The sequence below is a fragment of the Cebus imitator genome, unplaced genomic scaffold, assembly GCF_001604975.1.
Source record: "Cebus imitator isolate Cc_AM_T3 unplaced genomic scaffold, Cebus_imitator-1.0 Scaffold486, whole genome shotgun sequence".
In the NCBI taxonomy this organism is placed as follows: domain Eukaryota; kingdom Metazoa; phylum Chordata; class Mammalia; order Primates; family Cebidae; genus Cebus; species Cebus imitator.
In genome coordinates, this window is record NW_016107801.1 from 1,866,879 (window position 1) to 1,878,207 (window position 11,329).

An 11,329-nucleotide genomic window follows, 5' to 3' on the forward strand; every position below is an offset into this window, starting at 1 on the left:
CGCTGCATCTGACTCCACAGAGCCGCAGGCAGACGCTTTCTCACAGCAGCGTCTTTCATTCATTCAACAAACAGCTGCTGTGGCTGGTGCTGGGAGACAGCAGAGAGGCACGAAGCCCCGGCCCTCGTGGATGTGCCATTCCAGGACAGAGAGGCACGAAGCCCCGGCCCTCATGGATGTGCCATTCCAGAACAGAGAGGCACGAAGCCCCTGCCCTCGTGGATGTGTCATTCCAGGACAGGGAGGCACAAAGCCCCGGCCCTCATGGATGTGCCATTCCAGGACAGAGAGGCACGAAGCCCCGGCCCTCGTGGATGTGCCATTCCAGGACAGAGAGGCAGAGAACGAGAGGCCAAACAGATGAGGCTGTGCCCCCTCCCCTTCCCAGTTTGTACCGGGGCCAGGCCTCTCTCCCATTTCACAGTGTGAGGCTAGCCGGCAGCAGGGCTCATCTGTTCATGCACAGACCCGTAGCTGATGCTCTTTCTGCTTCCTCAAGCCAGCCAGGCGGTGAGGGAGGCAGCATCCAGGCCAGGGCAGAAGGGGCCTGGGCCTCCCATGGCTCCCATCGCCCCTGGGTGGCACAGCGCTGGCCTCATGTCCTCGCTCTGCCCCGACCACCTGCTTCCCCACGATTACCCCTGCTGTTCTTCTTTCTCTCCTCCCACACCCTCCTCCTCCTCACCCCCATCCGAATCTGCCATTGTTAGGCAGGCTCTGGGGCTGGAGGCTTGGATAGATTCTGAAGAGAGAGCAATGGGTAAGTCCTCGGTTTTATTCTTTGTGCCCACGGGGAGACCGAGTCTCGGGTGGCAGAGCTGCCCCATGGGTGCTCTAGAGACTCTGTCCTGAGGGGAGGAACTGCTCTGCACGGCTGAAGTGAAAGTCTGGCGTGTCAGTCCGGCATGACATTTTCTCATCATGTCCTGACGCTGGCCTGTGTCCATCACAGGGGGAGTTCTCTTTCATCGTTTTATTAAAACGAACAGCATTCAGCAGCGTCTGCAACCCTGTGCTCATAGAAGCAGAAAGGTTATGGGAAGATTGCTTCAATATTAGGTTCCCCTAGTCCAGATAGGCAATCTCAGACTTTTATTTCTTATTTTCTAGTGAAACAGACTGAGGTTCACACCCCAGGCATAGGACAGGGGTGGACTTTGGATTCAGATGGGTCCTAGCCTCGGGCAGCCTCGGGCAGGCCATGCACTTTCTCTAAGTCTCAGTTTCTTTACTGTAAATCCAGTAAAATGAATGAATCATTCCTGTCTCCGGGGCCCCCAGGGCAGTTCAAAGGGAATAAGCACAAGACAAATGCTAGCTATCAGCCCGGGCGGTCCGCGTCCCGCTCCGCCCGCCTCAGGAGGCCGTCCCGTCAACCTTTGAAATCCTCACCTCCCTCTGAGCTGGTGATGACGACAACTCTTGCCTCTGTCTCTGCGCCCACAGTATGTGAGGGAATGAATGAGCGAATGTAGGCATGGCCTGCATTTGCTCGAGCTGTGAAGAAGTGCTTTGGCTGAGAAAGTAAAACCCAGATTAGGAGTACTCTCTGTTAATGCTGCTCTGGAGTAAAAAAAATCCCTGCGATGGAGGAAGGCTCTGAAACAATAAATCCTCCATCTCTCCCGTCTCGCCTTTCCTCTGCTCTGCGGCAGGATTTGTCAGGATGATCCGTGACTCACAGACGAAGCTGGAAGAGACCCCTTGACGGTCCCCTGAGCGCCTCTCAGCACCATCTCCTCCTCATCCATCATCCGCGATGATTCCTAAAGAATGAACACATCAAGCTTGCTGTCACAACGTTTTTAAACATTGCAGTAATTAACAGCCACCAGTAATTTCTTTTCAAACCAGGGCAATGGAAACACCCCCCACGCCGCACACCTGAGCCCGCGCACACCCTCCCGCTCTGTCCGCCCGCACGCCGCCGCTTGCCTAACCCTCTCACTCTCTCTTGCGCACTTCGGTACCTCGTCATTCTCCCGGGCCCGTCTGAGGACACCCAACCTAACAGCCCCAGGATGCGGGGCGCACTCTGCCTATTCAACATCACAGAGTAATCACAGCAACTTGCGGCTGCCCGGCCCTCAATCGTTTCTTTAAAAAAAAAAAAAAAAAAAAAAGCATCTCTTCTCTAAATGGGCTTGACCTTAACCTGCACAGATCATCTGGAGTTGAATGGACACAGGTTCCGTGACACAAACGGATCAAAGGGGCTGTCGCTGGGCCCTGTCAATCAACTGCAGAACCTCTCACGGCTGCAGGCTAGGAAGAGGAAAGAATTCAACCACCAAACAAGGGTCAGTCTGGTGCAACCACTTCCATAGTTTGTCCTGGCACCGATATGAGGAAGAGGACCCTCTTTCAGTGTGCTGAGATCCACCGAGCAGCTGAATGGAGGTCGGTGCTGGGGGTGGGGGGTCACCCACACAGACCAGCGAGCAGCTGCCCTTCTGCAATCTCAGACTTCCAACGCCAAGGGGTCCTGGGTGCCAGCTGTGCTGCAAGTGGACAGCCAGCCTCTGCCCAGACGTGGCTGGACATGGTGCGCTCACCCCTTCCAGAGGGTTCCCAGAAAGGGACAGGAGGAGCTCTGGGCCATCGTTGTCATCACTCTCCACAGCCTGGCAGAAACTTTATTCCTCGAGTGCTTTCTTCTTTCTGCCTCTGCAGAACGAAACTCGGCCATCAACAGCAGCTGCTCACATCCTGTTCCCAAGAACCTCGTCCCTCCATATGAGTGTGCAGGGGACTGTGCGTGGGTGCAGCGTGACTGGAATGTCAGGGGTTCCCCACCACCACCGGTTTTGTGTTTTCCTCTGCCTCCAGCCAGTGAGCACCTCTTGTGCACATACAGATCCCCAGAGAGAAAGAAGTGCCGATGCCTCTTCTTCAGGAGGCTGTAAGTCTTTGAGCAATGAGGCTCTCCGCAGTCGACTCCAAGAAACCGAAGGGCACAGAGATCCTGCTTGTACAGCGTCAGGCTGATCTTACGCAAGCCCCGTTTGCCCCGAGTGGAAAACGAACCTTTGTAAACTGCCACCCATGAACCAATGTGTTGGGGGTTGTTCAACCAGCGTGGCCATCTGCTGGATTTGAGTTACATCCGCGAAGCTCTGTGTTATGGGACGATGCTGCTGGTGGGGACAGAGTAGCTGCCGTTGGCTGAGATTGCCACGTGACTAAACAGCATATTGTAGTGGAAGAATCACCAGTCCGGTGGCAGAATGCCGCTCCTCCCACCCCCAGGCCTGTTTTTGGCCAACCTAAAAGAACTGCGTGTAACTAGGATCCTTTTTTTGCACGCACCAGGAGAACGTGCTGTTTAGGGAATCCTGATGATGAATTGTTTTTAAAGTCAGGCCAGAGACTCTTCCTTATCTTCCTCTCCCTCTCACCCATTTTTATTTCCTGAAATTGGTTTTTGCTTAAAATCAGGGCATGCTTTTGCACATAAATAATGAGTTTGGTGGTGACCATCCAGCCTCGAAATCCAAATGACATCTGTTTGCTGTGGCCGCCTCTGCTGGCTGTGTGACCTTGGGTGAGTCACCTCACCCGTTTGTTACTGTCCATAAAGTGAGGGCAATCCAAGTATCTATTGTACACGTTGTGGCTAGTATTTGGAACTCTTTTAAATAAAATGGGCTCAGTTTTAAATATGGTTTCGTCATCACAGGCATCAGGAACACATCTCTCCACACTGCACAGGAAAGAAACCAGCACATCAAGAGGCCAAGAGCTACAGAGTCTGAGCTGGTTCCACAGAGGTTTCTAGCTGCTCAGATCCACAGCTGCAGGATTCTGCAGAGTTTGAGTGAAAAGTCAGCCCGGAAAGACGTGGAAGGGCATTGAGGTAGTTGGTAAAGACAGGGTTTGGCAGTGATGTTGCTTTTAAAATTCTTGGCACACACTTGCAACTCTCAAATAAAAAACAAGTTGCTCAGTTGTCATAATGGGGATTTTGACTAAAAATGATGATTTAAAGGATTCCTATGTCAACTCCTAAAACATCGATTGGCTGGCTGCTTTGCCTCTTCCTCCTGGCTCCCTCTCTCTCTTTTTCTGCTTTTCTCTCTCTCTCCTTATATGGAATTTCTATCTGTGTTTACCATCCTTTTTTCTAGGTGGAGCTGGTTGGGAAGAACGTGGAAGTTCTAGAAGAAGGGGATTAGGAGCAACGCCTTGGGAATCAGGCAGATCCGCCTCAGGTCTGCTGCTGTTAGGCCTAAAGTGTTCACCTGCAAAATCAGGGTAATGACAGTATCTGTATCTCATCGGATGGCTGAGAAGACTAAATAAGACAAGGCTCGCAGGGCGTTTAGCCTTGTGTCCGGCTCGAGTTAAGCACATAATGAGTGATGTTTATCATGAGACAAGTGCCTAGTGGGAGCAGGTACTGCTCACAGTTAATTAATGAATCAAACACAGCCCCTGGTCCCTTGGGAAATGAAGCAGGTGATGTTTAATTATCCTGCTTAGAAGAGAATGAGATACTCATGGGGGCAGGAACCAGCTTTTCCTATTAGTTAAGAGAAATGGGAGACTTGCCTGGTTTGTTATAAGAGAAGTCACTATGGTTAAAGCGACCTGACCAGCCCTGAGAAACTCAGCAGGGGCCCTTGCCAGGGGAGGCAGCGGGCTGGACATTTGGAGCGTGTCTGTTTGATGTGAGCACTCACACTCTTGCCTATGGGCGAGTTGCTCACCCATCTGTAAAAAGGAAATGGACTCCCAGCACCTTACTCTACTGTACAGACAGTATTCTCATCAGTATTCTCATGTCTAGAATGGGGGTGAAGCAAGGTTGTGGTTACCACCAGGATGGAGCTTTTTACAGAGAACTTAGTGGTCGATCATAATGAAAGCATACATTTAAGGCCAGCTGTGGTGGCTCACGCCTGTAATCCTAGCACTTTGGGAGGCCGAGGCAGGCAGATCACTTGATGTCAAGAGTTCAAGACCAGCTTGGCCAACATGGTGAAACCCTGTCTTTGCTAAAAATACAAAAAGAATTAGCCGGGTGTCGTGGCACATGCCTGTAATCCCAGCTACTCGGGAGGCTGAGGCAGGAGAATCACTTAAACCCAGGAAGTGAAGGTTTCGTGAGCTGAAATCGTGTCACTGCACTACAGCCTGGGCGACAAAGTGATACATCTCAAAAAAAAAAAAAAAAAAAGTACACATTTATATGGTGCATTTCTACCAGACATAGCTCTGAGTGCTGTACATGTTCTAACACAAACCCCTTCTTAACACAGATTTCTCTCCATTCAGGGTCCCTGCGACTGCAGCCTCGAGTGGAGTACCTGCAGAAACAGGGGAATGCCTCCTGGGGCACCCCTCTCAGGCGCAGGAACCTTAGGTCAGAAAGGTCCCCTCGTACCCAGCCCAAATCTGCCTTGCTTTAAGTTGGACCTAGCTCTGCGCTTTGGGGACAGGGAAAAGGGATCTGCTCCCCTTCTCCGTGGATGTGGGAGAGATTCAAAGGCAGCTGCCAGGCCCCAAACACCCTCCCACGGGGAGCAGAGTGAACCCTGCCCCTCCTCTCAATTGCTCCAAGGTTGCTAACCCAGAGAAGGGAAACCAATGGTAACACAGGCGAGCATTTATTAAGCACTTATGGTGTGCAGGGCCTCCACACAGCATTGGATTTCATTCTCAGACCAACCCTCAAGGTGCTGGTGTTAACACCCCATTTTAAAGATAACCAGCCGCTCAACCAGTGTAAGGGACTTGCCCCACGGTGGAAAAGCAGCAGCTTCGGCCTGACTCCAGATCCCAACGCTGTGGAAGCCGGAACGCCCCAAGAACAGGCGGAGAGCAGAGGGGGCACCGCAGGGGGCGGGCCGGGATGTGGGCGCCCCCCAGGCCTCGCCGGAGGTCGCTTGGCCCCAGCGACAGAGGACGAGCTGTCAGCACAAGGGACAGCTCCCCGGGCCGCTCCCGGCATCCCCGACGACTGCGCGCGCGAGCCGGCGACGCGCGCTCCCCGCCAGGCTCGGCCGCGCGCCTTCCCCACCAGCGCGCGCCCTGCGCTCGGGACTGGGCTGGAACGGCGCGTGCCGCTCGCAGGGAGCCAGCCAGGGCGTCCGGAGCCGCGGCCGCAGCGCGGAGCTGGCAGGGACGCCCGCCCGGGCACTCAGTCGCCTCCCAGGGGGCCTCCCGGGCCTCTCGGCGCCCGCCTCGCCCCCCCAAGCCCCACCAGGCGTCACCGCCGTGGCCTGGGCTTGAGCGGCCGCCGCTAGCTGCGCCCTGCCCGGGACGGACGCCCGCCCGCCCCGTCACGTGCGCCCAAGTCCTCGCGGCCGGGGCAGCGCCGTTCCCATGGTTCAAGGTAAGGGCCGAGCGGGCCGCGGGTCACGGGATGTGGGGCAGAGGACGCAGGCTGGGAAGCTCCAGCTGGGTGTCCACTCGTCCGGAGTGCCCCGGCTGCCTCGCACCAGGTTCCCTGACCCAGCTAGCGTCACCCATCCCAGGGCCTCCACCCTGAAAGCGCACCCCTGTGGAGGAAGCGGAGACCCAGCTGGGCACAAGGGCCTAAGGGAGAGGTGGGGGACCCACTTTAGGAAGCAGCGCTTCTTTCCTCTGAACAGTGGCCTGGGGGTGGGGGGCAGAAGGGAGGGAAAGTTTCCTGGAAGAACCCACTGGAAACGTGGCCCCACTCTCCTTCTGCCAGAAGCTAAGACTTTTTATTTTGCTGAGCTTTGCCTTCTGCCAGGGCAGGTGCCACATTATCATCCCGTCCCATTTACCCAACACCCACGAGAAAGGGGCATTGGCCCCATTTCACAGATGCAGAAACTGAGTCTCAGAGAAGTTTGGTCTCTTGCCCAAGGTCACACAGTGGGGAAGTGGTGGAGCTGGCCTCAAGCACTGGCCTCTGTTAGCACCAACTCACACCTGAGTCTGCTGGAAATCTCTGCTTCAGTGACACGTTGGTGGGGACCTGATTGCCCTGGGTTTCCCCAGCCAAGAAGGCTCAGACTCTAAACACCAAAACCCAAGAGATATTCGACATGGGTCCTCAGGGCTCCACTGTCTCACCCCACTCATGTCCTGTCCTTCCACGGCCAGGGGCTGCCTGGGCACAAGTGGTCCTGCCAGTGTGTGTCCTGCAGCAGCCCTGGTGGCTCTGAGACAAGAAACTTGAGGCCCAAATTCATAGACTGTTCTGCAGGATAAGGGGAGTATCCTTGAGGCCTGAGCCCCAGCATTCATCCTGGCACCTTCCCCAGGAAGTAGGAGCTCAGGCAAGCCAGCAGGCCAGCCTTCCAGCCTTCTCCCTACATTTCCCTCAGCCCTGCCAGCCCCGGCTCTTCGGGGCTTCTGGGGAGAGCAGTAACTGCCAGCCCCCAAAAAGTTCAGGGTTGCTGGGAAAGCACCCTTGCCCATCTTCCCACCTTCTCCCTCCTTACAGAATTGAGAGTGGAGTAGAGGTGACCAGGGCTCTACTTACCTGAGCAGGTGAGAACCAGCACTTCCTGGGCTGGGCAAGGGCTGCTTTTAACTCTTGGTGCACTGGCTGCAAGCTTCCTAAACAGCTTTGGTGCTGGCGGCTTGTGAAAAAATCTCACTCTAAGGCTCGGGAGCCCAGGAAATGTGGGGTTTTGTTCATTCGGTCTTGCACTTGCTGGCAGTTTGTTGAGTATCTGCACGATGCTATGAAAAAGACCCGCAGGGCAGACTTTGTACCCTGGATCCAGCTGGGTTTTGGCTTCCCTGTCAGCTGAGTTTCCAATGGGGCTGGCTGGTCTGGACTCGCTTGGAAAGCTTGGAAATGGCTCCTGAAGGATGTGGGGGTCTGGGAAGGATCCTCAAGCTTTCCCAGCCTCAGCGCCCCAGTGCATGGGGAGGGAGTGGGAGCTCTGGGGTGCATTGCTGGATTCTCAGGACGTGCCAACACCACGCAGAACGCTGGTGCACAGAGGTGTTGCAGTGTCCCCACCCTCGCCTCTCCAGCAGGTAGGGGAAGGAGCCCCACAGAGCTCCTCCTAGCCTTGAGGCTGGAGTCCCCAGCGCACGTCTGTCATGCCAGTACCATCAGCAAACATGAACAAGGGCACCTGGGGAAAGGTGGGCACAGATGGAGAAGCCGGGACTTATCTGGCAAGTTCTGTCCACCTTTCTGGGTGACCTTGGGCAAGTCACTTTCCTCTCTAAACCTCAGTTTCCCATGTACAAAATTATGGGGGATCATTTAATGTCCCCTCCGAGCCATTGCAGCTCTGTTCATCGAAGTCCCGGATGGAGTAGGGAGGCTGGGAGGAGTGCAGTCCCTTCCTTTCTGCCATGGTATTGAGGGCGCGCAGAGTAGTTTTGAAATCTTCGGACTGACCTGAGTCCAAGCCCCCAATCCCTGCCAACCCTACTCCCTACTCAAACATGATCACCCCAGTTTTGTATATTTAGGGGCCAACTCTATATTCCTGACTCTTCTGGTGCTGGTTCCAGGTGAGGCTTCACAGCATGGGGACCCACTCCTGTAGTGAGACCTCTGGCTCCTGCCACGTGGGCCTTCCTCTGCAGCCTCATGGCAGCGAGCTCCAGCGAGGAATAATTACAGCACTCGGGAGGGGAGAGATTTATTACATCTCAGTCAATTATCTCTGACTCTAAAGTCTTGGGGCAGGGGGGGAGGCTGAGTAGCAGCCAGGCCCTTGTCCTGTCCTCCACTCAGCTCCTGGCCCCACGTCCCTCTCCAGAGTAGCAAGTCCTGATCTATGTGTCAGTAAAACGGCAATTTGTGTGGCAAGGGGAGTGGATTCCAGGCCAGACCACAGGCACATCGCTCGGCATCCCCATCTGCAAAACTGAGAGTGCTTCTGCCCTCTCTGCTGGCACATGGGGCACCGGGGCAACTGTGAGCCCGGGCGAGAGGCTTTTCGACCCTGAGAGCATGTGGTCCCCGGGCCACCCTGCAGAGGCCAGAGTGGGGCTGGGGGCTTCTCAGCCGTTGCTGCCACATTTGGCGCCGGTGTTCCTGGCGGTGTCTCTCGCTTTGGATTTGCTCCAGAGGGGATCTGAGAGTTCTGAAGCCTCAGTGTTTGCCAGCTCCTTCCCTCCACTGCTGAATCCTCCTGCAGCCCTTGGCCTCAGCCCCGTTTGCTGGGGGCTGCTCCAGAGGGGAAGGACTCCTATGGCCCCTGGGGTGAAATGAGCTGGTGGAGGGAGAATGCAAGGCCCAGCTTTGCTGCTTTTTGGTTGTGGGACCCTGGGCCTGAAGGTCTTGGGCTGGGAAATGGAGACTGTGCCTCCTTCCCTGGGGCCTCATCAGTGAAGGAGGAGGCTGGAAAGGCAGGTGGGGTCCAATTCGGCCAGGCTTCTAAGCCCTGCTCAGTGGTCAGGCTTTCTGCCACGGTCCACAGGAACCAGGCCTTGTGAGCCTGAGGGACACGGTCAGCTCTGGCCTTTAGGGGACACTCTCTGGCCGCACCATGGGAAATGACTTGGAGAGGGGCCCTGCAGACAGGAGGCTGGGGGGGAAGGGAAACAGTGGGGGCCTGGACCAGGGTGGTAAGGAGAGGGCAGGTGACAGGCATGGAGGGGGCTGGATATTTGTGTGGGGGTGGTGGGAGACAGCCTAGGACTGCGCCAATGTCACACCTATACCACCCTCTTAAGGCAGGCTCAGGCAGCACCGGGCACTTGGGATGGGCCACACGTGGGCAGTGAGGATGCAGCCCCAGGGCCAGGGAGGGCTGTGGTTTCAGCAGCAGCTCCGAGTCAGTGTCAGAGCCGGCACCCTGCTGGGCTGGGCCTTGCGCCTGTGCTCTGGGTGCTCCCGGCCCTCGGGGAGGCGTGCCTGTGGGAGTGGGTCCCTGCTGGACCGAGCTGTCACCTCTGCCCTTGTGCTCGGTTTTCCCAAGTGGCAGAGGTGGAAGAAGGTGGCAGCAGCTGGGAGGCTCAGGTGGAGGCCAGGCAAGGACAGGGACAGAGGCCCCAAAACGATCCAGGCTCCCGGGGCCGCCAGCTCGCCCACCACATTCCCTGGCTACTGAGGGTGGAGGTACTGCCGACTGGACAAGAGCACATGTAGCTGAGCAAAGCCATGTTTCTATCCAAGCTGTGTGTCCCTCGTGAGGTTTCTCAGCCTCTCTGGGCCCCAGGTTCTTCATTCATAAAACAGCAATCATTACATCTGCCGCGCAGGATGTGCCAGCTTACCTCCCAGCCAGCAGACCGGGAGAAGAGCCCACGCCCGGCCGAGCCCCAGCAAAAACCTCCTCCAGGCCGGGTCCGCCGGGTCATGCTCACTTCCTGGCTCTGCCGTAAGGTGGCGTCAGGGCCAGCGGGCCTCAGACTGCACCTGGCAGGAAGGCAAACCCCACACCGTGGGGCGGCTTTGGCTCCTGACCTCAGTGTTCACAAACAGAACCATCGCCGCCTCCATCTCTGTTCCTCATGAGCGGGTCCACGGTCTCTGCGTGCAACAGGCTGGCCCTGTCTGGGAGCCGGGCCTGCTGGCAGGTCCCGGATCCCTGGAGAATCATCCTCTCTCTTTTGTAATCATCCTCATTTGCATTTGCCGTGTTTGGCTGCACTACCTTACAGACATCCATCTGAAATCGTGCTACTCCAGATGGGGGTTGAGGACCAGCAGCAGCAGCAGCCCTGGGAACCCGTGAGAAACGCAGGTTCCCAGGCCCCCAGACCTGTTGTAACCGGCCCCCAGGTGATTCCTGTGTTCGTGGAGTTTGAGACTCACCATCCACCATGGCAGAAAAGAGATGCTACTCGCATAAAGCAAGGGCGACTGTCTCCCTCAGGCTCCTTATATATTTAACTAACGTATATTAAGTTTGAACATCTATTAAAGGGTATGTGAATAAAAGAAGCACATGCTTCCAGGAAGAGAAAAACCAGGCGACTCAGCTGTTGTTGGTTGGCTGTTTTTTTTACCAAGTAGAAGCCCCCGGTTTCCTGGGTGTGGCCGGCCGCCAGTGCTCTGCTGTGTCAGCCACAGGGGCCCCCTCCCCAGGGGACCAGTCTGTGTGTGTCCCCCCTGTCCTTTGACTTAACAGGTCTTGGTTATGTCTGCGTGTCGACACCCCGGTCTGTCATGGATTTAGCTGGACTCATATCGGTAAACAGGGATGTAGGTCACAGGCAGGTTTTGTTTGTTGTGTGTGTTCATTGTATATACTTGTTCACTGAAGTGATCACCCAGGGAAGGATTTCATAGTTGGGCGAGGGATGTGCAGTGTGAACAGAAATAAATAGGCCGGCGCCATGGCTCACATCTGTAATCCCAGCACTTTGGGAGGCCGAGGCGGGCGGATCACATGAGGTCAGGAGTTTGAGACCAGCCTGGCCAACATAGCAAAAC

General features: G+C 55.8%; 1 protein-coding gene and 1 long non-coding RNA gene across 4 annotated transcripts in view; one reads left to right on the forward strand and one right to left on the reverse strand.

The window, feature by feature from the left end:
* Positions 1-289: 289 nt before the first annotated feature.
* Positions 290-4,717, reverse strand: LOC108292321. Its single transcript, XR_001820240.1, has 3 exons — positions 4,683-4,717; positions 1,393-1,766; positions 290-1,010 (listed from the first exon to the last, which is right to left on the reverse strand). It is a non-coding gene; the product is annotated as an uncharacterized LOC108292321 (long non-coding RNA).
* A 741-nt stretch (positions 4,718-5,458) lies between these two features.
* Positions 5,459-11,329, forward strand: part of FAM163B (family with sequence similarity 163 member B) — a 32,995-nt gene continuing 27,124 nt past the window's right edge. Inside the window, exon 1 of one of the 3 annotated variants that reach the window (XM_037732970.1) lies at positions 5,459-6,337. In XM_037732970.1, coding sequence (XP_037588898.1) covers positions 5,855-6,337 — 483 coding nt within the window. In that variant the 5' untranslated portion in view covers positions 5,459-5,854. The remainder of the gene's footprint in view (positions 6,338-11,329) is intronic. The other 2 variants (XM_017513114.2, XM_017513116.2) reach the window with 2 other exon arrangements.